Below are 25,534 nucleotides of genomic sequence, written 5' to 3'. Positions count from 1 at the left end.
ACGAATAGAAAACCTTTGGCAGGTCTTCTGCGGATTGGAAATTTTTAACAGATTTACTATGAATACGAGACATTTAGCAGGTTTTCTACTAACAAAGGACCTTTAACAGGTCTTCTATAAATAAAATACCTTAAAGAGATCTTCTGCAGATAAGGGTTCTTCAATAGATCTACTGCCGATAGAACACCTTTAACAAATTGTCTGCGGATAGGAAACATTTTTTTACGGTTAAGACACCTTTAACAGGTCTTCTGCGGATAGGAGACCTTTAACAGGTATTCTACGAAAAGAAGAAACTTAACAGGTCTTCTAAGATATAGAACCATTTACACGTCTTCAGAGAATAGAAGACATTTAGCGGGTCATCTGAGGATAGGAGGCCTTTACAAATAGAAGACTTTTAAAAGATCCTGTAAGAATAGAAGGTCTGATCCTTTACAAATAGCAAATCCCGTAAGAATAGAGGACCTTTAACAGGTATTTTTTGAGACAGTGAATACAAGTTGTTACAACAAAAATCAATGTGATTCAAGAGCAGGTCCATATTGGAACCTCATATAATTCTGGTAGAAATTTCACGATGTGGAAAGCATGTACCAAATAGATTACTTCCTTCAAGAGTTATCGTGCGCACATATTTTCCGAACATTTTCGAACTTTTGTGGGGGAGGTACCGGAAGGAATGTAACGATATAACATATCTCTAAACTTAATTTAAATTTGGACAAAATATTACGAAAGCCAAATATTGGACTGAATCGGTTGATTCGTACGAGAGTTATCGTGCGCCCCATCCAGGCGACAGACAGACGGACGGACATGGCTAAATCAACTCCAAATTGTCTGAAACGGATTTCGTCCAAACATACTTGGGGTCTAAAACCATTATTTCGATGAGGCACATTTTGCCCGTATGAAAGTGTACATACCCTCGTTAGCATAAATGCTGAGGGTATAAACAGGTCTTCTAAGGATGGAAGATTTTTAACAGGTCCTCTACGATTAGGATACCCTTAAATGGTCTTCTGCGGATAGGATACTTTTAAATGGTCTTCTACGGATGGAAGGTCTTTAACAGGTCTTCTGATAATAGGGTACATTTAACAGGTCTTCTTAGCATGAAAAAACTTCATCCGATCTTCTACTGAGAGAAGACCTTTAACAGACCTTCTACGAATTGACATTTAATAGGTCCTCTACGATTATGAGACCTTTAAAAGGTCTTCTACGGATAAAAGACCTTTAATAGGTCTTCTGAGGATTGGAGACCTTTAGTAGGTCTTATGCCAATAGGAGATCTTAGAAAATCTTCTACGAATAAAAAAAATCATTTAACTGATAGGAGACCTTTAAAAGGGTTCCCACGGATAGAAGACCTTTAACAGGTCTTCTGCGATTTGGAGACTACTACAAAATCTGCTACAGTTAGAACCAGTCTTCTGCGTCTGGAGCTCCTTCTATATAAAAAGACCTTAAAGAGGTCTTCTGCATATAGGAGATCTTTAGCAGATCTACTGAGGATAGAACACCTTTAACAGGACTTCCGCGAATAGGAGACCATTACAAAGTCTGCTACAGTTCGAACCAGTCTTCTGCGTCTAGAGCACCTTCTATAAAAAAAGACCTTAAAGAGATCTTCTGCAGATAGGAGATCTTTAACAGATCTACTGAGGATAGAACATCTTTAACAGTTCTTCCGCGAATATGGGACCATTACAAAGTCTGCTAAAGTTAGAAGACTTTTAACCAGTCCTCTGCGTCTAGAGCACCTTTAACAGTTTTTCTGGGAGTGGAAAATCTTTAATATGTATTTTATAAACAAATACGAAGAGAAGACCTTTAGCAGGTCTTCTACGAAGATAAGGCCTTTAAGAGGTCAGGAGACCTTTAAAAGGTCTGTTACGGATAGAAGACTTTTAACAGGTCTTCTACGAATGGAAAACTTTGAACGGGTATTCTACGAGTAGAGTAGTCTTCTACGATTAGAGGACCTTTAACAGATCTTCTACGAATAGAAAACTTTTGCCAGGTCTTCTACGAGCAGAGAACCCTTAGCATGTCTTCTAAAAATATAAGAGCTTTAATAGGTCTTCTATGTATAGAACATATCTTCTATAAATGAAATCCTGATATTAAACTAAGTGCAGTTTAAATTTGAACTATTTCAAGAATTGTCCCTTGTAGAAATATCCCAATATTTTTCCTAGACATAAATCGGGTTCGAATATTGGCTATATCGTCCCCACCATTCGAATACCTTTAACAGGTCTTGTATGGATAGAAATTCAGCGAATAGAAAATTTCTATCGAATCTTATTTTCAAAAAAAAGTCATACAGAATTGTTTTTGCCATTAACAATAGCACACTTTCTGCCAAGAACAAAAAATTTAAGTTTTCAACTTGAAGCCACCTTAGAGGGATAATAGTTATCTTAATTAATAATATTTCGAAATGCTACACTTCTTAAATTGTTGCCATCACAAAACACATTTTCACTTGCAAATTTATTTAAAATTTTTTTTGAAATTTTTTTCAACAATAGTTGTTATTTTTTTCAGAATAAAACAAAAAAATGAACATAAAACCAACCTGTGGTCAAGAGACCAAGCAGCACACATATTGAAATTATATTCGATTTTTTAATTAATATCATTTTAAAGTTTATTTTTTGTTTGTTTTCCAAACACTTTTTCCTAAATGCGAGTAACAATTTGCCGGTTTGGCGTTGATGAATAAATTGCAACTGAAATGAAATTAAAAGAAATCCCTAACCAAATAACCAAACAGCCAACGAATGTAGTGTTTACAAAATTTCTTCGATTTCTAATCAAATCTTATCTGGACATACATATTCGCATACCCAAAAACACCAAAAATTGCCCAACTTATTGAGGCAATTGGAATTATTGTACAATTTCCATTGTTATCTCTGTTTGCCATTCATGGAAAGATTTTTTAATCTATTTGATATACTTGTTTGAATTGTTGTTGCTACATGACTTGGCTGTGTGTGTGTGTTCAATAACTAATCAGCGATTATCGTTCGCCTTAGTTTGTTGAGTTTGACTACCTTGCACTACCTTTCGATTTGTGGATTCTTATCGTCCACACACCATACATTTTAATGGGGGTTGAGCACCTGCCCAAAAACGAAAAAGAAAATCAAAAAACAACGATAAACACAAAACACAATTTTCAAGCACATTTTTTTTCGGTGAACACCTGTTCAACTTCACAGCTAATAAAATCATAAAAATTAATCATCATCTTGGCGACCATTGATTGCCGTTAGAAAAGAACGACAAAAACTACAGTGGAAAATAGACTAAATTAATAAATGAATGCCCACCGTTTTAAACCTTTTGTTAATGTTTTAAATATTTAATTATTTTGTAGTGAAAATTATTTATTATTTAAAATTTTCAATTTTATTTAAATTGTGTACTGTCAAACTCCTGCTATTGTACACAATTGTTGTTAGATTTAAAAAAAGGATGTAATACTACGTTTACATATAAGCGGATTTAATAAACCCACTGCGTTTTAAATTTCAATTCTATTGTGTATACGCGTCAAGTAAATCCTCGTAAATAAGGTTAACCCGACAAAAAGCTAGGATACCTCCCCCACAAAAGTTCAACATTTGTGCCCTAGTGCAGTTTAGGGTCTGTTCGGAGATCCTTTGGAAATTTATACCGATGATGTTCTTTGTGGTCCTGTTTAAAGCATATTATGTTTTTCGTGGACAAGTCCATGTTTCCTGGCATATTTGTCCAACAGGTGTACGATAACCCACTGAAATGACTAGTGGGCGCGATATCTATCGAAAAGGTATGACTCTCAAAATAAGATCCACTTCCGAAATGCACTATGTCGGTCCATTCCCTCCAGCGCAAAACTGTTGAACTTTAATCCTAATCCACATTTTTGTCGGCAAGTTCAAATGTGCAAAAAGTGCCACAAAATTCTGAAAATACCCTAAATACATTCGATCTGTCCGTAGATGAAAGTTCCAATTCACATAGGCTACCGGTATATCTCTGCCCGCAAAGCCGACTGATACTTTTTATACCCTCCACCATAGTATGGAGGGTATATTAAGTTTGTCATTCCGTTTGTAACATATCGAACTAATCATTTGCGACCCTATAAAGTATATATATTCTTGATCAGGATAAAATTCTAAGACGATCTAGCCATGTACGTCTGTCCGTCTGTTGTAATCACTCTAGCGTCCGCAATAATTGAGATAGAGTGCTGAAATTTTGCACCCGAGGGTCTTTTTTCCATAGGTAGGTCAAGTTCGAAGATGGGCTATATCGGTCCACTCTTTGGTACTTGAGGTATTTTGACGTTCTTCGCCACATTTGCAGACCGAATTAGCTATAATTTGGCACTTAGGGTTCCTAGTGATCAACACACTTATATCCCAAAGGATATGGGCATAGGTCCATGTTTTGGTATAGTCCCCATATAACGGCACCTCCCGATTTTCGGTATTTTGAGAATTTTAGCTACAATTTTTAACCGAACTATCTGCAATTTGACATTTGAGGTTCTCAGTGGTCATGAAACATCTCCACGAAACATCGTCAACATAGGTTCATGTTTTGGTATAGCCCCCATATATCGGTACCTCCCGATTTTCGGTATTTTGAGAATTTTAGCTACAATTTTTAACCGAACTAGCTGTAATTTGACATTTGAAGTTCTCAGTGGTCATGAAAAATCTCCACCAAACATCGTCAACATAGGTCCATGTTTTGGTATGGCCCCCTTATAACCGTACCTCCCGATTTTCGGTATTTTGAGCATTTTAGTTACAATATTTAACCGAACTGGCTGTAATTTGCCATTTGAGGTTCTCAGTGGTCATGAAATATCTCCACCAAACATCGTCAACATAGATCCATGTTTTGGTATAGCCACCATAGAACGGTACCTCCCAATTTTCGGTATTTTGAGAATTTTAGCTACAGTTTTTAACCGATATAGCTGTAATTTGACATTTGAAGTTCTCAGTGGTCATAAAACATCTCCAACGAAACATCGTCAATATAGGTCCATGTTTTGGTATATCCCCCCCGATTTTCGGGAATTTTCAGTGGTCACGAAATTTCTTCACTAAAATTCGTCAACATGGGTCCATTTTTGAGGGTCTACATTGTTTTGATGAAACTACCCTCAATTTGACTCTTGAAGTTCCCTGCAGCTATAAAACTTTTCCGCTTATAAATTTAAAGATAAGTTGACTCTTTGACATAGCCCCGTAGGTGGTATCTTTCACTTAGCTGAACACATTTTTTTAGATTAGATTAGATAACACTGTGCAACAAAATGGAGGTGAAAGTCTGGGGCACAGAAAATTCCTCTTGGGGAAGAAAGGCCTAGGTGAGTATATTATGAACCCCGAAGGACAGATCCGCCGTGAGCCAAACTTCCGCGTTATGGCGTGATGAAATTTTTGTTAGAGACCCTGTGGCCCATCAGGAATTAGCGTTGTATCTTTGTTCACTGTTGCTTAAGTGCTCTACAAAAACAACAAACGATGATATAATGCTAATTCATGATGGCTTACGGGGTCTCTTGCAAAAACTTCATCACGCCATAACGCGGAAGTTCGACTCACGGCGCATCTGTCCTTCGGAGTTTTTAACATACACACACCAAGGGCTTTCATCTCCAACAGGAATTATATCTGCCCCAACATTTGTGTTCACAGTGTAATTTAAGCAATAGTGGGAGGCAGTAGGAGTCTATCCATTGTCGAAAAGTTGTTCCACCTAAAATTGTGAAAGGACCCTAATTATTCCATTTTAATTAAGACTATTTTATGGTGGAGGGTATAAAAAGTTCGGCCCGGCCGAACTTAACGACTTTTTACTTTTTTACTTGTTAAATAGTTAGAACATAAGATCAAGTAAGAACGGAGGTTTGTAATACTCTCCACCAGAAATTGTATTGAAGTAAAGTTGAACAAATTTTATAAAGTTCCCTAAAACAATGTGGCTAACCTTCAAAATACCGAAATTCGGGAGGTACCGTTCCATGGGGGCTACATCAAAACATCGATCTACACCAAAAAATTTCTGGCGGAAAGTTTTTAGACTCAACGAAGACTAAATACCAAATTTCCGATATTTTGGTAAAACCTTAAAAATGTCAGTCTTTCGGTAGGATATTGACGTCACAACCCGCAGAATTATGAAAAACGGGAGGTACCGATCTATGGGGCTATATCGAAACGTGGGCCTATACCGACGATTTTCAGTGAGAAAGGCTTTTACTTCCAACAAAGGCTAAATACCAAATTTAAGCCATTTCGGTGAGTTGCTGTGGCCACAACCTTCAAAATACCGAAAGTAGGGAGGTACGGTTCTATGGGGGCTATATGAAAGCGTGGACCTATACCGACAAATTTCTGGGAAAAAGTTGTATACCCCCATCGAAGACTAAGTACCAAATTTCAGCCATTTCGGTGTGATAATGAGGCTAAACCATCAAAATACCAAAAATCGTGATTTCAACAGACGTATGGACGGACAGACGGATATGGCTATATCGACTTAGAATATTACCATTATCAAGAATATATATACTTTATAGGGTATCCGATGAATATTTCTATGTGTTACAAACGGAATGGCAAATTTAATTATACCCTCCACATTATTTATACCCATTAATTATACCCTCCAGCGAATTTGGAAGAAATGCTACGATGTAAAAAGTTTGGAACAAATCGATAAATACGTTAGAGAGATATCGTGCGCAACAGCCATCCAGACAAACGGAAAAATGTATGTAACTCCTCGAAATATTCGTTATGGACTCACCTTTTTGTGCACCAATCTTCTTATCACGAAGGGACAGTGTGATCATACCATGTTTGTCTGTCCGTTTGCCAATCTTTCAAACTGCAGGCCGTAAATATAGGGCGATCGTCACGAAATTTGGCATGGAGGTCGGATTCCAACCAGTATAAACGACAGAGGTGAATCAGTTTTAGATTTTCAAGATACAAGAACCTCACAGTATGCAAAAGAGATAGTAATCCAACTCTTGTATTTCAACCTCGGAAAACTTTAGGGGGCCTCAGGAGGTTATTAACTTCACACTAGTAAATAATTCTCAACAGAAGACTTAATACCAAATTTCAGCAAAATTTCCAAGATCGGGAGATACGGTTCTATGAAAGCTATACGAGAACGTGAACCTGTACCGAAAATTCTTTGCAGGGATGTTGGAGTCTTAATACTTAATAATTTTTGCCACTTCGGTTAAATAATGTAGCTGAAATTATCAAAATATCAACAACCGAAGTAACGAGAAGTAACGTTCTATGGGAGCTATATCAGAACGTACTCATGTACCGACCGTTCTCTGCTGAAATATTTCATAGCCCCAACGAAGACTAAATATTAATGTTAGCCATTTCGGAAGGATATGAAAATACCGAAAATCGGATGTACCGTTCTTTTCTGAGAGAAAGTTTTCTGGCTCCAACGAAGACTTAATACAAAATTCCAGTCATATAAAACTTAGCCATAGGCTATTACGAAATTCGGAAGGTATGACGGTTCAGCAACAGCCACCCACTTTTTAGTACCCCTAGCGAAGACTATATACCAAATTAGCGATATCGAAAATTGGGCTTAACTGTTCTAAGGGGTCTATATCAAAATATGGATCGACAATTATCTGCATTAATATTTTATACGCCCAACAAAGACTTAATGCCAAAATTTAGTTATTTCGGTTAGATACTACATCATCTAACCGAAATAGCTAAATTTTTCAAAATTCCAATGATCGGGAGGTACCGTTCTATGTGGGCTATATGAAAACGTACAACTATACCAAAATTTATCTACAGGCTAATTTTGTATGCTAAACGGAGTCTAAGGACCAACATTTTAACCATTTAGGTTAGAGATTGAAATCGCCAACATACCGAAAATTCAGAGTTATCGTTCTGTTGGCGCTATTCTGATCAAGAATATTTCCATGTGTTACAAACGGAATGACGCTCCATCTTATGGTGGAGTGTATAAAAGAAAATCTAGTGGACAGGGATAGTGTTGCACATGCTCACATATTTTGAGATTTATTAAATAAAAAAAGGTGCAATATCTTTACATCATTGTTATTTTTAATTCAAATTACAATAAGTTCATTAGTGATTTAAGTTTTCAATCGATGGCATAATTAAAATAATTATATTTACAGTTAGTTTTTTAGTTTTATAATTGTTTCGCATCTTTATACGATTTTTAGCGAACCGTCTTCAATGAATGTGTCGTTGGAGTTGTGGCATCTATGAAAAGTAGAAATTTAGTGATAATTTTTCAGTTCATTTTGTAAATTGAACTTACTTTGTATAGCGTTTGTTGTGCTTAAATTTCGTACACTTCCTTTCCGTTCCTTTTCAATAGAGCTCTTCTTCACAACTGCTATTTATGTCACCAATACTGAAAACTTCTTCAGATTCGATTTTTTTAAGATCTAAAAGGAGTTATATGTCTTTTTGTCTTTTAACACTTTGTTATATTTTTTATGCATCGTCAATTATATTTTAGTACAACACAGATATAATTATTTGTTAACACATCGCGAATACGAGGGCGGTTCGGAAACTTCTTAGCCTATCAATGAAAGAAAATAGTTAGTTTTTCAAAAATATTTGTATTTTTTAATATAATCTCCTGAAACTTCAATACACTTAGTCCAACGCTTTTCTAGCAATTCTATCCCTTGATTAAAATAGTTTTCCTTAAGGTCTTCAAAATAGTGGTTTACAACTGTAATTGCATCTTCATTTGAGGTAAAACGCTTGCCAGCAAGGAATTTTTTTAGATCTGGGAACAAGTAAAAATCACTGGGAGCTAAATCAGGAGAATAGGTGGGTGGTCAAGCAACTCGTACTTTAGTTCGTTGATTTTAGCCATTGTTAAAACCAGGGTTTCGGAGTCGGAGTCGGAGTCTACGAGTCGGAGTCGAGCAATTTTGCTGGAGTCGGAGTCGGAGTCTGAGTCGAAAAAAATAATTCGACTCCGACTCCGGGCAAAAGTTTTTCCACGTTATAGAAGTATAACATAAAATTTAGAACAAGAACATTTTTTTTAAAAATCATTTTTTATTTTAAAAGAAATGTATAAGAAAACATATATGCAAACGGTATATTATACTAAGTTAAGGGATGATTCACAGGATATTTACTATCCTCTGAAGTGTAGTCTATTCATCCCTATTTTGTCGATCTAATTGATTCTTTACCGTTTGCAAACAAAAGTAATGCTCTATGACAATCGAATTAAGATTGGAACTGTAACCTCTTTCGTCAGAAATTTTACTGCTCCTCTCACAAAGGTCTATTGGTATTCTCATCCAGTTTTTTATGAGAAGTCATCCTTGTCTTCTATTAAAGAAAGTGTGGTCTCTATGGGAAATCTTACTGAATACCCTGTGGCACAAGATTCAAGATCTAGGGGTGGAAAAATTCCTTTTCGGAATGAAAGCCCCAATTGAGAACTCCAAAGGATCCCATAGCTGAAATTTTTGACTTATGGCATAATGATTTTTTTCATTGACCCCCATCCATCATTGAGAAAATAGCGTTATATCTCAGTTTGAAGACATTGTTTCATCATTTTTAGATGACATGTTTTCAGTGAGGAACCTTTCTTTCTATATACTCGATGAGGGCTTTAGATGTAGACATTCAAATAACCGGATCTGTTCGCCAGGAAAAGATATAGTCCGAGTTTTCTACACAATCACATACGAAATTCAATGAAATATTTTATCATAGTTTTCATGAGAAAGGATCGGGTAAAAGTGATAAAGAAGTGAAAACATGACAATATCAATTTCTTGTCCTAGTGGACCGACCCTACATAAAATTTTCCTAGCAACATTTTTGTAGAATATTTTCATGCACGAAATCTCATCGTGTGCTAATTTTTCAGTTCCCGAAAACTTCCATCTGCCTACGTGCTGGGTATACACACTATATCTCAAATATTTCCACACCAATGTTCAAAATGTGTATAAATTTCAGAAAAAAGTAGAATGTATAAATATCATAGAATAGGTAGTCAAATTTTTAAGTCGATCGGAACAATATTGCCTTAGTGTGAGCGTTGGATTGGAACAATTTATTTTATTTTGTTTGCAGCATTAACTGTGTTCTTCTCGAAATCGGCCACAAAAATATATGACAACTGGTTTATTAGTTTTCGAGCTAAAGTTGGCACCCCACAATGCTTTAATAAAAACAAGGTTTCGTAGACGGCCTCAAAACTTAGTATTATTTTTCTTCTTCAGATGAAGAAAACAAAACTGCCAACAAGTTACGTAGTTTTCTCGGAAAAAATCAAGAAAAATGGCTGTTATTGAGCTTTACAACTGGGGGTCTCCTTTTGAGGCTAAGCACACTAAAATGTAGGCTTACATCCAGTTTGAAACTTGGTTATGAATTGCCTATAATTGTTTTGCGTGTAGTCCTTATGATTTGTATTGCTCCTTCATTTTCACTTATTTTGAAAGCTTAACGATTTTCTCACGCGGAAGAATTCCGTCCAGAATATACTCGTGCAAAAAAGGAAAACCGACAAAAACGTTCTAACTTTGCTATTTTTCAATGTAAGATTCGGCAAAAACAATACTCGTATTAATATGTTCGAATGTATTCGAACGAATGTCCTTTCTAATGAATATGTAAGGAAAACTAACACATTAGCCTATATAGGCCAAAATATAGGAAAAGGTTAACAATTTGTGCAAATTTTATTCATTTTTAGTGGTATAGGATTTTACTCTCGGAGTCGACCCGGAGTCGGAGTCGGAGCCGGAGTCGTGAAAAAAACTCGTCTGGAGTCGGTGTCGAGCCAAAAATACCTCGACTCCGAAACCCTGGTTAAAACACTCTTGTGCGCTGGTGCGTTGTCTTGATAAAAATTATTTTCTTGTGTTGTAAGCCTGGCTTTCTCGAATTTGTACACTTAATTGTTGTTGTTGATGTTTTTGGACGTCCACTACGTGGTTCATCTTCAATGCTTGTACGACCACGTTTAAATTCAGCAACCCAATTTTTTTACTGTTGCATATGAAGGAGCACTTTCACCTAACACATTCACCATATCATTATGAATTTCTTGTCCCGATAAACCTTTTTTATGTAAATATTTAATGACAGCACGCATTTCTAATTTTTCCATTGTAAAAAAATTGCGGATGCGTCTTTTTTGAACACCTGTTTCTATATGAAGGAGTTGCCATATCGAAACAAAATTTAACATATGTTCATAACAGAGATGGAAGTTTTTAAAACACTTAACTTTTTTCTTTTTATATTGCGCTTTTTGTGCTAGGCTAAGAAGTTTCCGAACTGCCCTCGAATATATTTAATCACATAAAATCTAAAAGATCGATGTAGAATACCAAAAAAAGTTTCTACGAAAACTAATTTATCAACAAATGGCAATCAACAAAAATGTGTATATTGGTTGTGAATTTTCTATTTTTATAATATTATTTCTATCTATTTTTATTTTCTATTTTTATTTGGTATGTTGGGATGGTTTTCTTCATATGTCATCATTCCCACAAAATAAAATGATATACTTCCCCAGCAAACCAAATGTCGGAAGTCCGACACATCTGAACAATTTCGAAAGCAAAATCGTTCAGATTTCGTTCCGATTTCTATACGATTTTCGTAAGGGAATTCGAAAGTCGTATATATATAATTGTATTAAGACTCCAACGTCCCTGCAAAGAATTTTCGGTACAGGTCCACGTTCTCGTATAGCCCTCATAGAACCGTACCTCCCGATCTTGGAAATGTTGCTGAAATTTGGTATTAAATCTTCTGTTGAGAATTATTTACTAGTATGAAGTTAATAACCTCCTGAAGCCCCGTAAAGTTTTCCGATTTTCGTAGGCGAATTCGTTCAGATTTCGCTCCGCTTTCGGAACACATAAGCGGCTGGCTTTCTGACTGTCATTTCTGGGAAAGGAATAAAGAAATGTCAGAACCACATTTGAATTAGGTCGAACTTGGTCTTTTACCAGAAATGACTTCAGCCTGAAAGCCAGCCGCTTATGTGTCGAAATCTGAACGAATTCCCCTACGAAAATCGTATAGAAATCGGAACGAAATCTGAACGATTTTGCTTTCGAAATTGTTCAGATGTGTCGGACATCCGACTTTTGGTTTGCTGGGTAAGTATATCATTTGATAGTGTGGGAATAGTGACATATGAAGAAAACCATCCCAACATACCAAATAAAAATAAATAGTAATAGGACTTAGAATAATATTATAAAAATAGAAAATTCACAATCAATTTTTAACAATGCTTGGAAAACTATTACGTGCGCAAATTTTTCTAAAGTCTGCCTGAAAATTATTTGTATACACATTTTTATTGATTGACATTTGTTGATAAATTAGTTCTCGTAGAAACTTTTTTGTATTAACAAATAATTATATCCGTTAACAAATAATTATATCCGTATTGTGCTAAAATATAATTGCCGATGCATAAAAATAAAAAAGTGTTAAAAGACAAAAAAGTCATAGAACCAGTGTTGCCGAATTTGACGATTTATCGTCATTTTGACGATTTTTTGGCCTAAAATTGAAAAATGACGATTTGACGATTTTATGGTCCAAAATGACGATTTTTCACGTAATCCCGAATTGCATGAAATAAAACATGATAACTATATGTTGACCAGAATTTCACGAAAGTCTTTAGTCCCGGTCCACACTAGAGCGATTTCAATGAAATAATTTCAAGAAATTAGGCGTTCTTAAATCGAAGTTACCCACTACTGCAATTTCATAAAATTATTTTAGTATGGAACTCGATCAACGAACGCCTAATTTCATGAAATTATTTCCTTGAAATCCTTCTAGTGTGGACCGGGACTTAAGGAAAGCAATATTCCAAACTCGGTTTCATGAGCTATTTTAATGTTTTTAAACAATTTCGAGACGGAATGGCTTTATTTAGGCACATACATATCTGGAATAGAGGTATTTTCATAGTTTTTGCCTCATCTTGGATTTACATCAGCTGAACATTTTCATGTAGGATTGTTAATGAATGAAAATCTTCCTTTAAAATTTTTCGAGATATAATACTTCCGACCCATGTCCTCCTTAATGAGAGTTTTTGTCGATTTTCGACTGCCCATCAACCAAATGTACGTGTACCGACAAACATGGAGGGTCACACTGTCAAGCAAGAGAAGTTTGAGGGAACAATTTCTTGATACTTTGAACGCGTTTTTTCGAAATGGCATTTTTGAAGTCGGTGTCAACGATAGCTCGAAACCGAATTGACCGATCTTCACATGGTTTGGTGAGCTTATTAAATAAATAAATGGCGGCCCTTAAGCGAGACAGTTTTTAAAAAAAAATTGCTAGATTTTTTGACAAAAAAAAAAAAAAAAAAAAACAGTAAATTTCTTGTTAAAATCAAAATTTTGACTTTGACAGTTAAATTTTTTTTTATAAAAAAGTTTGTTTAAAATTCTGTTTCGTCTTAAGGTTAAAATGCTTACACACATGTGCGATAATCGACCCATTCGTTTTCGAGTCATCGTTGGCATCGCAAAACGCTTTTATAAAAAAGGGTTTCGCAGATATCCATTTACCACAACACTTTGCAATATTTTTCAACAACAAAAATACCAAAAGTAATATAAGATCTTTTTTTCTTGATGAACGAACTTTAATAAAAAATGGTAGTTTCTTTGAAAACAATTCAAGAAAATGAGTTTTTGTGGTCTGCCCAACTAGGGACAACCCTTTAAGTGAGATTGGGTTATATTTATTGCTGTGGGTTGTATATTTTATGTTGTCGGTCTCATTGACAAACCTATCGGCTAAAAAATTGCATTAAACGGTAACCAAACCTAGTTTTGCATCATGATGACGATTTTTTGACGATTTTCCAAATTTTGTTGACGATTTGATTTTTTTGACGATTTCCGACCAAAAACTGTCGGCAACGCTGCATAGAACTCCTTTTAAATTTTAAAAAATTACGTATCTGAAGAAGTTTTCAGGATTGGTGACATAAATAGCAGTTGTGAAGAAACTAGAAGTTAATGCGAACAAAGTGAAAGTGACGAAACTACGAATACTTATATAATTGACATTCATACATATGCCTCCATAACATCCCCTAAATGACACGGGAGGTTTCTCTCATATCAATGAGTGCACGCCGCTTTATATTGGCTTAATGATATGGGGCCTACTTCTTATCGCCGAATCCGAACGGCGTGTTTTACGTCACTTCTTGTATAAAAGTTTTTCATGGTTGATCAGGAAATGTTGTCTACATAACGCTGAGGGATATTTTGCCACCGCTAGAAAAGTATGATGTTCTTGCACGACCTGAGAATCGAAACCGTGCATACAGAGTGCAAGGCGCACGTGCTTACTATTGCGCGGTAAGTCACTTTTCCAAAGTAACTCGGATTCATATCTCTCGCCTACACATTTTGTGTTTGTTTCCAAAATATGATCATTGCTCGATTGCAATGATTTTGTAGGAAGTCGAATTTCAATCTTTTTCAACCCATGGCTCCATTTCCATTTTTCGCGGGCCCATATGCTATCCATCCCAATCTTGTTTTTATAGCTATAGGTCCTTGTGTGCATAGCACTCTCGGCGACTCGAGTGGTACTGTCAGTTGAGAGTGTGATAGACTGATAATCATCTTTGGTTTGATATCCTTGTATTCCTTAAGTGGAATACCACGAAGGGACGCTCTTTCCGACTCCGACAGCATTGACTGTAAGTTTAAGCTTTGCTGGGGCAAGTTCAATTGCTTAGTAACGTAAACATTGTTCATCTCATAGTTCCCGGAAGATCCATCGATTCCGCCAATTTGAAGATTTACTATTTGTGTGTTTTCCCGTGATGTGTGTCTGTTTATCCAATGTAGTTCCAATTAAGTTTTTTGTCCTGAAATTCCTCGTTTATTTGCAACCTGTGCATCTATCATGGATACGTTCGCTCCGTCATCGACGAACGCTATATAATTTCTGATTTTCCACATTTTCCATATACTTTAACTGGAACAAATTGGAATAATACATTGCACTTCCCGGAGTTTAACCCAGTTAAACAGCGGGGTTTGATATTTCTTTCTGTAGGGACTGATTCTTCAATAGGGTGCCCCTTCACGGTTTGGACGTTCCTTAACTCTGAATCCTCGTTATGTAAGAATTTATGATGATACTTATCACAGTAATTGCGACCATATAATCTCTTCTGGCTGCAATTCTTCACATGATGGCCTCTTTTCAGACAAGAAAAACACAATTTTAGATTCTTGACTCTTTTCCAACGTTCGGAAAGTGAAAGCTTGATGAAATATTTACAGGTCGCCACTGTTTTGCATTTTCCTTTGCATAGTATACACTCGATAGCTTCAAAGGATACACAGGCATATTGACTTGAGGGGTCAGTAGTTGGAATAAAGTCGGTGACCATGTTTATTGCTTTTCTTATATCGCTTAACCACTGCGAAAAATCACGAACTCTTGCCATTCTTTTCAATTCTAGGACTATATTGGCCCACTGCAGTCGCCTTTTGATAGGAAGATTTATCACGAATTCGCTTAATACCATGGGGTTAACAAGGTGATGATTTCCCTCCACTGCTTCTCTAAACGTCACAATGTTCGTTACTTTATTCGCAAATACAGGCAATGCATTCAAATCAGATTCGTCTATTGCCGGAAATGAGCGAACCTTATTAACTGCTAGGGACGTCCAAAAGTTTCACCCAATATATTCATGATGGCAATGACGTTTTTAGAATTGGAAAGAAGGGGTTCAACAGTATCTACTATACGGGTGTGTTCAACTCGTGCGTTGATTAAGGGTGGGGCTCGTGCGTAATTTGAAGATGAGGCCCTCTCGCTATCATCAGTTTGGTCTGAACAATGGGAATTGGAATTGGAGCATCTCATTTCATTTCTTAGATCGGTGAACGAAGTTTCTATAGACAAGTTCTTGGCTTGTAGAATGTTGAACATGTCGTTCATCTTTTTTTCTAAAGCCTCCATGCTTTTAACAATTTGTAGCATTATCTGGTCTGATGTAGGGTTTGGCAATGGCATTTTCTGTGCGGATTCTGTAGCGGCATCAACATCCGTCAGATCAAACGTTTGATCTGGATTAACGACTGGTGAATTCTCGACTCCAGCTTCGTCCGTGTTAGGCTGTCCCGAAGGATTACGCTGCGGCGAGCGTGCAATCGGCATTGTTCTTATAACATTTCTGTTGCGCAATATCATCCAATCGCCCTATTTTCGGCTAAGGGAACCAACAAATTGAATAAAATTTGTTAAAATTGAAACAATTGTTTATTGATAAAACGTTGTTGTTTATTCAATTTGTTCTTTCCTTTTCAATTATAACAAACAGAATCAACGATGTGAAAGTTTTCCTTTTCATAAGAATGAAATATATAAATTCATGGACTACTACGAATAAAATAAAACTGAATTATGTATATTACTGAAATTAACAAGAATTATTTACTAGTGTGAAGTTAATAACCTTCTGAGGCCCCCTAAGGTTTTCCGAGTTTGAAATAAAAGAGTTGGATTACTATCTCTTTTGCATATTGTGAGGTTGTTTTATCTTGGAAATCTAAAACTGACTCACCTCTGTCATTTATTCGTGTATTCTGGTTGGAATCCGACCTCCATGCCAAATTTCGTGACGATCACGCTATATATACAGCAGGCAGTTTGATTACAAATTATAATGGAAAGATTGGCAAACGGACAGACAAACATGGTATGATCGCTCTGTCACTTCGTGATAAGAAGATTGTTGCACAAATAGGTGAGTCTAGAACGAATATTTCGAGAAGTTACATGCATTTTTCCGTTTGTCTGGATGACTGTTGCGCACGATATTTCTCTAAAGTATTTATCGATTTGTAATTCGAATTACTTCATGTGTAATATCAAATAAAATAAATCGAATTACAATGAGAATTATTGGAATTACAAATGAAATAATTCGAATTACTCATTTTGTTTTTCAAAATAGTCAGGCTTAATCCCATAATCGTTGTTTAAATATTTTATTAAAACAACTATAATTTATTAGTGGGAAAAAATTTGGCGATGTTTACCAAGGGGTAAGGCAGGGAAGACTACAGTTTCAGATCTCGCCACAGATCTTCATCAGTTTCCTTGTTTCTTGTTTTTCAAGAAGAAACTTTTTATACCCAAGTGTCAATTGCTCGCTCAAATAGATACGTGCGCAAAGAAACACTCTGATCGAGAATTTCTTTGGCACTACCTAAACTCGAGCAACTTCACTTGCAAACCAAACCAAATTTTTCCCACTGCTATTCGTTTGTTGATTCTCAACGAAAAATACATAACTAATTTGTTGGTATTGCATCGCAGCAAAAATACTCATTACAAATTGACCTACTTTCTTATTATTTTAACACGGACATGTCATAGGGAGTAAGTACTTATTTTTTGGCACTTAAAAGTAAATAAATAAGTACTTAAATAAGTAGTTACGACTTGAAGTAATCAGGGAGTAACTACTTATTTATATACTTTTTAGTGGCCAAAAAATAAGTACTTACTCCCTATGACATGCCCGTGTTAAAATAAAGAGAAAGTAGGCCAATTTGTAATGAGTATTTTTGCTGGGATACTACAGCAATAAAAAACATTTCGATGGTGCCCGGGTAGTGCCAAAGAAATTTTCGATCAGAGTGTTTCTTTGCGCACGTATCTATTTGAGCGAGCAATTGACACTTGGGTATAAAAAGTTTCTTCTTGAAAAACAAGAAACAAGGCAACTCATGAAGATCTGTGGCGAGATCTGAAACTATAGTCTTCCCTATAGTCTTTCGCTCCCAATGGCGAAAATTGTCTAGCAACAACATCTAATGTGCCTGAGGATGTTAATCTAACCAGTTAACGAAACGATCGTCGCATAGCGGTTGATGTGTATGTAGGACTTTGCTAGATATCAATTTTTCAATGTAATCTCCCTAGGTCATATAGCTCGATTAATTAAATTAATTAAAAACCTCACAAATAAATGGTTAAATATAAAATTGGCATAGTAATAATTATTCCACACACATCCCAGGCGGGATGAGGGAGATATAAAATTCGCATATACAATTTTTAAATATAAATGCAACATACACCCCCGCTCATCTGAATAAGTTTGAAAATTTTTCTTTTTATATGTTAAGGCATTTTTATATGAAGAGGCATTCTTCCAGACCAATTTTTGAGCATTTATGACACATATGGTCAACTGTAGTGGAGATCTGAGCATGATAATGCTTAAATTTACACTGCCAGGGTATTTAAATAATGAAACTTGAGCTAAAATACAAAATATTTTTAATGACCTTTGAGTTTATCGATCCTAATATTATGGCAAACACTTGGTATTTGCTCTCATATAATTTTCGAAGCTCAGAAGGGGTCTTACAAAATAGAAAAGTCATTTATGCCATGGTAGTAAAAAGTTTTTGTTGAAATATTTTTTGATTTTATATGAAAGTTCTTGGTAACTTTTCCAGGTTGAGATTTGAACCCACGTATCCAATGAAGTGGGTCAAACTTTTTGTAGGATTAACCGGAATATTCCATTTTACTAAACTAAAGCAAAAAATGGACATAATTTGCATAGGTAGTAATTTTTTCAATTTTATTTGATTCAAACCTATTCAGATGAGCCAAAAAATTGAGCACTTTTTTGGTACATTTTTATTACAACATTACGATTCTGATCCGAATTTTTTTCCGATTTCGTTACGATGTCGGTACGATTGCACAGTGGTCCCAGTTGTGTGGGAAGGTGCGACATAAATATTTATAATTGTCGGATCAATCTTATTTTTTCAGTATATGCTATAAATAAGTAAAAAATACTTTAGCCAAAAAATCATCAATATGGGTCCAGTTTTTCCATGTAGCGGTACCACCCGATTTCAGGTATTTTTAAGCTTTTATCTACATTTTCGGCCCCAATTGACTGTACTTTGGTATTTGGGGTTCCCAAAGGTCAGAAACCTTCTGCGCCAAAAATGGTGGTCTTAGGTCCAGGTTTCGGTATAGCTCTCATATTACGATACCTCCCGATTTTAGGTATTTTGAAGATTTTATCAACATTTTCGGCCCGAATTGCTTGTAAATTGCCATTTGGAGTTCTTAGTGGTCAAAAAGCGTCTCCCACTGGTATCGTGGACAGGAAAGGAAACAGATTATTCCATTCGAGGTCAGAATATTTCATGGTAGGGGATATAATAAAGTTCGGTGCTACCGAACTTTACATTTTCACTTGTTTTTCATATTATATATATATATATATATATATATATATATATATATATATATATATATATATATATATATATCAAAAATATACAAATGCAAAAAATACATTCATACGTAGATCCCAAAACAAAAATGTCTAAATCTTTAAAGAAAAAACCAAAACAAACAATTAAAACACAAAACAAAGAAAGAAACTTAAACGACCAGAGGTCGTCGACTGAATAAGCCGGCGTCTATCGTTCTTCTGCAATTCGTTCTTTTGCTAATTTTTAAACGTTAGCGTATTGTATTTGACTAGTGGATGCTGTAGCATCATTTTTGGATGAATATGAATAATATCGGCTAATGTTTTGGTATAGCCCCCTTATAGCGGTACCTTCCGATCTTCGGTATTTCGGATATTTAAGCTACATTTTCCTAATAAATTAGCTGTAATTTGGTACTTAGGGTTCTTAGTGGTCACAAAACATATTCACCAAAAATCGTGGACTTGGGTTCACGTTTGGGTGTAGCCCCCATATAACGGTAACTTCCGATTTTCAGTATTTTGAGGATTTAAGCTAAGTTTTCCGAAAACCGATTATTTCGCCTGCAATAATTTATAATTTAGTATCCTTTATGCCTAAAAGATGTGATTGTGTCATCCAGAATAGAGGATAAACTATTGATTTCAATAGTTTTTGCTGTACCTCAAATGGGGGGTGCTTTAGTTTTGTCCGCCTATATTTGCGACCTAAAATGTTTTTTGAATTTTAACTTTTGTTTATTAAATTCCGAATTCCTTATTTTTGTATTTTCCAATTATAAATATATAAATAAATAACAAGTAAGAAAAGCGTTAAGTTTGGTCGGGCCGAACTTTTTATACCCTCCACCACGAATTTCAGCCATTTCGGTGGATTAATGTGGCCACAACCTTCAAAATACCGAAATTCGGAAGGTACCGTTCTATGGGGGCTATATGATGGCGTGGACCTATACCTACAAATTTCTGGGGGAAAGTTTTATACGCCTAAAGAAGACTAAATACCAAATTTCAGCCATATCGGTGTGATAATGAGGCTAAAACGTTCAAAATATCGAAAATCGTGGACCTATATAAACATTTTATGGTAGAAATGTTTCTTAGCCTCTGGAAACACAAAATACAAAGTTACAACCGATTCTTTGGTCAAATGGGTCTAATACATTCAGAATATATTAAAATGACGCGTATTTTATAAGGGGTCTTATGTGGGGACTATACCAAAACGTGGACCTATATAACCCAACTTTGGTCGGAATGTTTTATGGCCTCTGAAGACACAAAATATCAAATTACAACCAATTCTGTGGTCAGATGGGTCTAATATATTCAAAATATATTAAAATGACGCGTACTTTATATGGGGTCTTATATGGGGGATATACCAAAACGTGGACCTATATAACCCAACTTTGGTAGGAATATTTTTTGGCCTCTGGAGACACAAAGTACCAAATTACAACCAATTCGGTGGTAAAATAGGCCAAATATCTTAAAAATTCCTTAAAACGACGACGCGTCACGCGTTATTTTGTATGGGGGCTATACGAAAGCGTGGACCTACATAGCCCGCTTTCAATACCAAAAGTCCTACGTAAATATAACATATTTTCCCAAAATTTCATCAACCTACGTCAATCCGTTCTGAGCTAGAGTGATTTCCACAGACGGACAGACAGACAGACGGACGGACATGGCTATATCAATGTAGAATTCCACGCTGATCAAGAATATATATAGTTTGTGGGGTCTACAATGATTATTTCGAGTAGTTACAAACGTAGTGACAAACTTAATATACCCCCATCCTATGGTGGAGGGTATAAAAAGAAAAATAAAATATAAATTTATAATTTAGTTTTCATATAAAAATTATCATTTCAAAAAAATTTACTGAGGGGTGCTTTAGTTTTGGCCGATACTGTACAAATGCATGTGTACACTGTATATTTGAGAATATGTAGATGATTTTGTTTAATTTACTTTCACATGAAATAAAATTATTAAAATAGTTTGTATATTGTGGTTTTTCTATTCTATATTTGGACAATTTCTCCTTCATATTCATATTGATGTCAATGATATTTTTATGTGTCATTGATACTTAAATCTATTATTAGATTATGCCAATCATTCACATACATACATATGAATGTGTATGTACATTCTATATATGAACTGTGCTTAAACAATAAAAGGGCACAGAACAAAAAAAAAAAAAAAAAAGAAAGGATTTCTGATATTAATTCCCTAAGTAATGCTTCATGGTTTAGTGTATTTGGTTCTCTGACAGGAAACCTATTATTAGGTTATACAACAAAATTATGTAAATATTTTCAGGCAATCGTAATCAATTTCAAATTTATTATTTTCCCTTAATCCGTTTTATTTCTGTAGTTATGATTCTAAATTTAGCAAAAGTATGAAACATATTTCGTGAGGCCGTTAGCCTAGTGGTTATTGGTAGTCTCTACGAATTGATTCTCGCAATACACAGATACATATGTATGTTAGTGAGTACACAAACATACATATGTTTCTAGTATGCAAGGGGTAAGTTCAGATAAAATTACAATAAACTCTGATATTGATATGCTATTTATAAAAGTATTGTGATACCCACAATTTGGTAACTTTTCAAGGATATTATTACAAATCGAACAAAATGAATGTGAATATTAGACTCACTAACCCCAAGAATGTTAAATACATTTCATAAAACACATACATATAGATACAGTTTTCAAACTTGGAAAAAATAATTATTATAATTATTATTATTATTAACAAGTAAAAAAAGTATCAGTCGGCTTGGCCGACAGAGATATACCCTCAGCCTGTGTATATTGAAAAAATTTTTTTCCAAAAAACGTATGTATTTAGAGGGTTTTAAAAATTTTGAACGTATGAACCGACAAAAATGTTGATAAGATTAAAGAGCAGAAGTTTTGCGGGGAAATTACTTAAAGGAATTTATCGACATTGACCATTATGGAAGTCGATCTCCAGCCACAGCATATGGTGCCATAAGGGGGTTTTACTCCCTTTGGGCTGTCTGCTTAAGAAATGTGGTTTTTCCCCTGAAAAACTTTTACTGCCGTAATTGAGGCAGCGAATGCAAGTTGCTTCAACAAAAATCAAAGTGATTCGATAGCAGGTCTTAAAGTGAACTTATCCGAAATTTTGTTTGGGAGGTACTGGATGAAGTGGACAAATATAGTCCAGATTTGAACCTGATCTATATCTGGTAGATATAATAAGATGTGTAAAGTATGGACCAATTCGGCCACTCCCTTCAAAAGTAACCGTACGAAAATTGTTTCGAACATTTTTGAAATTTTGTGGGGGAGATACCTGAAGGAGTGGACCGATATAGCTTATCTTCGAATTGGACAAAATATTCCTAAGGCCAAATTTTGGACCCAATCAGCAGATCCGTTGGAGAGTTATCTTGCGCTCCAACCACCTCACACGGTGTCATAGGGCTTTTGTGAAACTTTCAGGCTATTTTTTCAGGAAGTTTGGACTTGCCCCTGATGAAACGTGTACCGTCGTATGGGGGGCAGTGAATACAAGTTGCTAAAACAAAAATCAAAGCGATTCGAGAGCAGGTCCTAAACTGAACTTATCCGAAATTTTGTGTGGGAGGAACCTCATCTAAGTCTGGTACATATTTCACGATGGGCAAAGTATGAACCAAATCGGTTACCCCCTTAAAGAGTTATCGTGCGCACAAAATTTCCGAACATTTTCGAACTTTTGTGGGGGAGGTACCGGAAGGAGTGGACCTATATAGCCCATCTTCGAACTTAAACTAAGTTTGGGCAAAATATTACGAAAGCCAAAAGTTGAACCGAATCGGTTCATCCTTTCGAGAGTTATCGTGCGCTCCAGCCAGCAGGACAGACAGACAGACAGACGGACGGACATGGCTAGATCGACTCCAAATTGTCTGAAACACATTTCGTCCAAACATACTTGGGGTCTAAAACCATTATTTCGATGAGGCACATTTTCATCGTATCAAAGTGTATATACCCTCCTTTGCCTAAAGGCTGAGGGTATAATAATATCGAAATAGAAATTGTCATTAATATTTTATAAGGCAGAAGGGAAGGAATATTCAACATAAGTTCTTCTGTTAATATGGATAGGAAACTGGCATTGGTTTAGGACTTTACAAAAAAAAAAAAAAAAAAAAAAAAACAAAAAAAAAAAAAAAACGATAACAGGAGTGTTGGACCTAACTGTCCTATTAATTTAAAAATGAAATAGCATTTTTGTAGTGTGCAACTATACAAGATCGAACCATACGCTGTGTTTAGATGAAATTTTCATTCGTTTGTTGGGCAGAATAACATCTTCAATTCTTCATATAATACAAGAACAGCACTTTGGCGGGATTTTTGGAATATTCTTGCTATTGTTTAGGGTAGTATGAAGAATAAAACAAGTTGCCATAAAATGTTCTTAACTTAAATGTTATAATTAGTTTCCCTTCCTGTCCACAATGTTAGGTGAAATCATTTTTCGACCACTGATACCCCAAATGCCCAAATTACCTAATCTAGTATGAACAAGTAAGCCAAGGCTATAGTCGGACGGGGCCGACTATGTGATATCCTACACCACTACCCCTAGAATTAGCTTTTCACAATCAAAAGTTCTTAATGGAACAAATAAACTTATTGTATGAAATAACTTTGTGGATTATAGCACCGAAGCTTAAATAATAATAATTGTTTCACAAACATCACAGAAGGGGCAAGGGAAACCTCTCTCATATCAATGAGTGAGTGTACCCCGATTCATATTCGCTCAATGAAATGGGACCCACAGTTTATCTCCGAGTCCGAAACGAGTGTCCTAAGACACCTCTTGTAGAGAAGTTTTACTGGGTTGAAAATTTTATGTTGCCTGGCTGGGAAATCGTTTAGGAAAAAGGTGGCAAAGCGACCCATGCTACAATGTATGTATAAAAATCCAATTGGAAATCTTAAGGACAATGTAATTTGTAATAATGCAAAAACTGGGAATGGGAAAATGTGGTTCTCTACACCAAACCCATTATATATTAGGCAGTAGAGGGAAAGGTCAGTAGTTATATTTCCATATGTAGGCTACTTTGCCGGTATATGCCCTCCAAAAATATTTTGTTTTTATCAACCAAAATTGTAGGCATCTTCTTCTACCTAAACTCTTACCTAGTGCAAAATTTCGTGATAACTGAGCTATAATTGCGACATCTGGCGTGATTACACTACAAACAAATAACTGGATATATTAGGCTGTAACTCTGTTATCTCACCATGTACACCAACGCAACTGACATCAATAGAAAGGTCAAGCGTCCCTCTTCCAAGTATAGCTTACTTGCCCGGAAAGTCACTTCCAGGAATAAAGATATAAGCTGTATATTAAAGATTTTCACAATTTTCACACAAAAGTTGTGGTGGTCAATTGGCAAGCTTCTTCTTTGTCATAATTTTGCGTTGATTGGACTATTATTGTGACCTACAGAGCCGCTACAAAATTGGATAAATATTATGTGTCCATTTCACTCGCTAAATATTTCACGATCATGACCAATAAAAATAGGGATCTAGTCGAGACTAAACCCGACCTCCATACAAACTTTTGTGACGATCGGTCCATAATTACGGCCTGGAGTTTGATTACAATTTATAATGGACATACAGACGGACGGACACACATCTCAAAATTGCTTTATCTTGTCGGGATATGAAGGGTAGTATATCACATTGGGGATCTCCGACTAATATTTCGCGGTGTTACATGCATTTTTACCAAACCAAACTTATGATACACTTTCCACATAGTGGGGTAGGGTATAAAAATGTATTCAATCAGGTGACACCTTTATATAGGGGCTGTATCAAAGTGTGGACCTATGTTGACAATTTTTGGTGGAAAAGTTTTGTGAGGGCAGGGAACCTAAAATAACAAATTACGGGTAGTTCCGTCAAACAATGTAACTGAAACCCTCAAAATACCGAAAATCGGGAGTTATGGTTATATGGGGGCTCTATCAAAACATCGGCCTATGATAAACATTTTTCGTGGAGAAGTTTTGTGACCAAATTCGGAATCTCAATGGTAATGTTTAAGAAACTGGATG

General features: G+C 35.6%; 1 protein-coding gene across 5 annotated transcripts in view; it reads right to left on the bottom strand.

Moving 5' to 3' along the window:
* The window catches only part of LOC141389067 (uncharacterized), a 166,349-nt gene that overhangs the window by 45,480 nt on the left and 95,335 nt on the right, over positions 1 to 25,534 (bottom strand). Inside the window, exon 1 of one of the 5 annotated variants that reach the window (XM_073960106.1) lies at positions 2,591 to 2,725. The exons of the other annotated variants lie outside the window; for them this stretch is intronic. Coding sequence (XP_073816207.1) covers positions 2,591 to 2,654 — 64 coding nt within the window. The 5' untranslated portion in view covers positions 2,655 to 2,725. Of the gene's footprint in view, positions 1 to 2,590; positions 2,726 to 25,534 lie in introns of those variants that run through there. 5 annotated transcript variants of the gene reach the window in all.

Source organism: Musca autumnalis, unplaced genomic scaffold (assembly GCF_047663935.1).
Source record: "Musca autumnalis isolate F117 unplaced genomic scaffold, ASM4766393v1 scaffold_1, whole genome shotgun sequence".
NCBI lineage: Eukaryota > Metazoa > Arthropoda > Insecta > Diptera > Muscidae > Musca > Musca autumnalis.
This window is presented reverse-complemented; position numbering and strand designations above follow the sequence as displayed.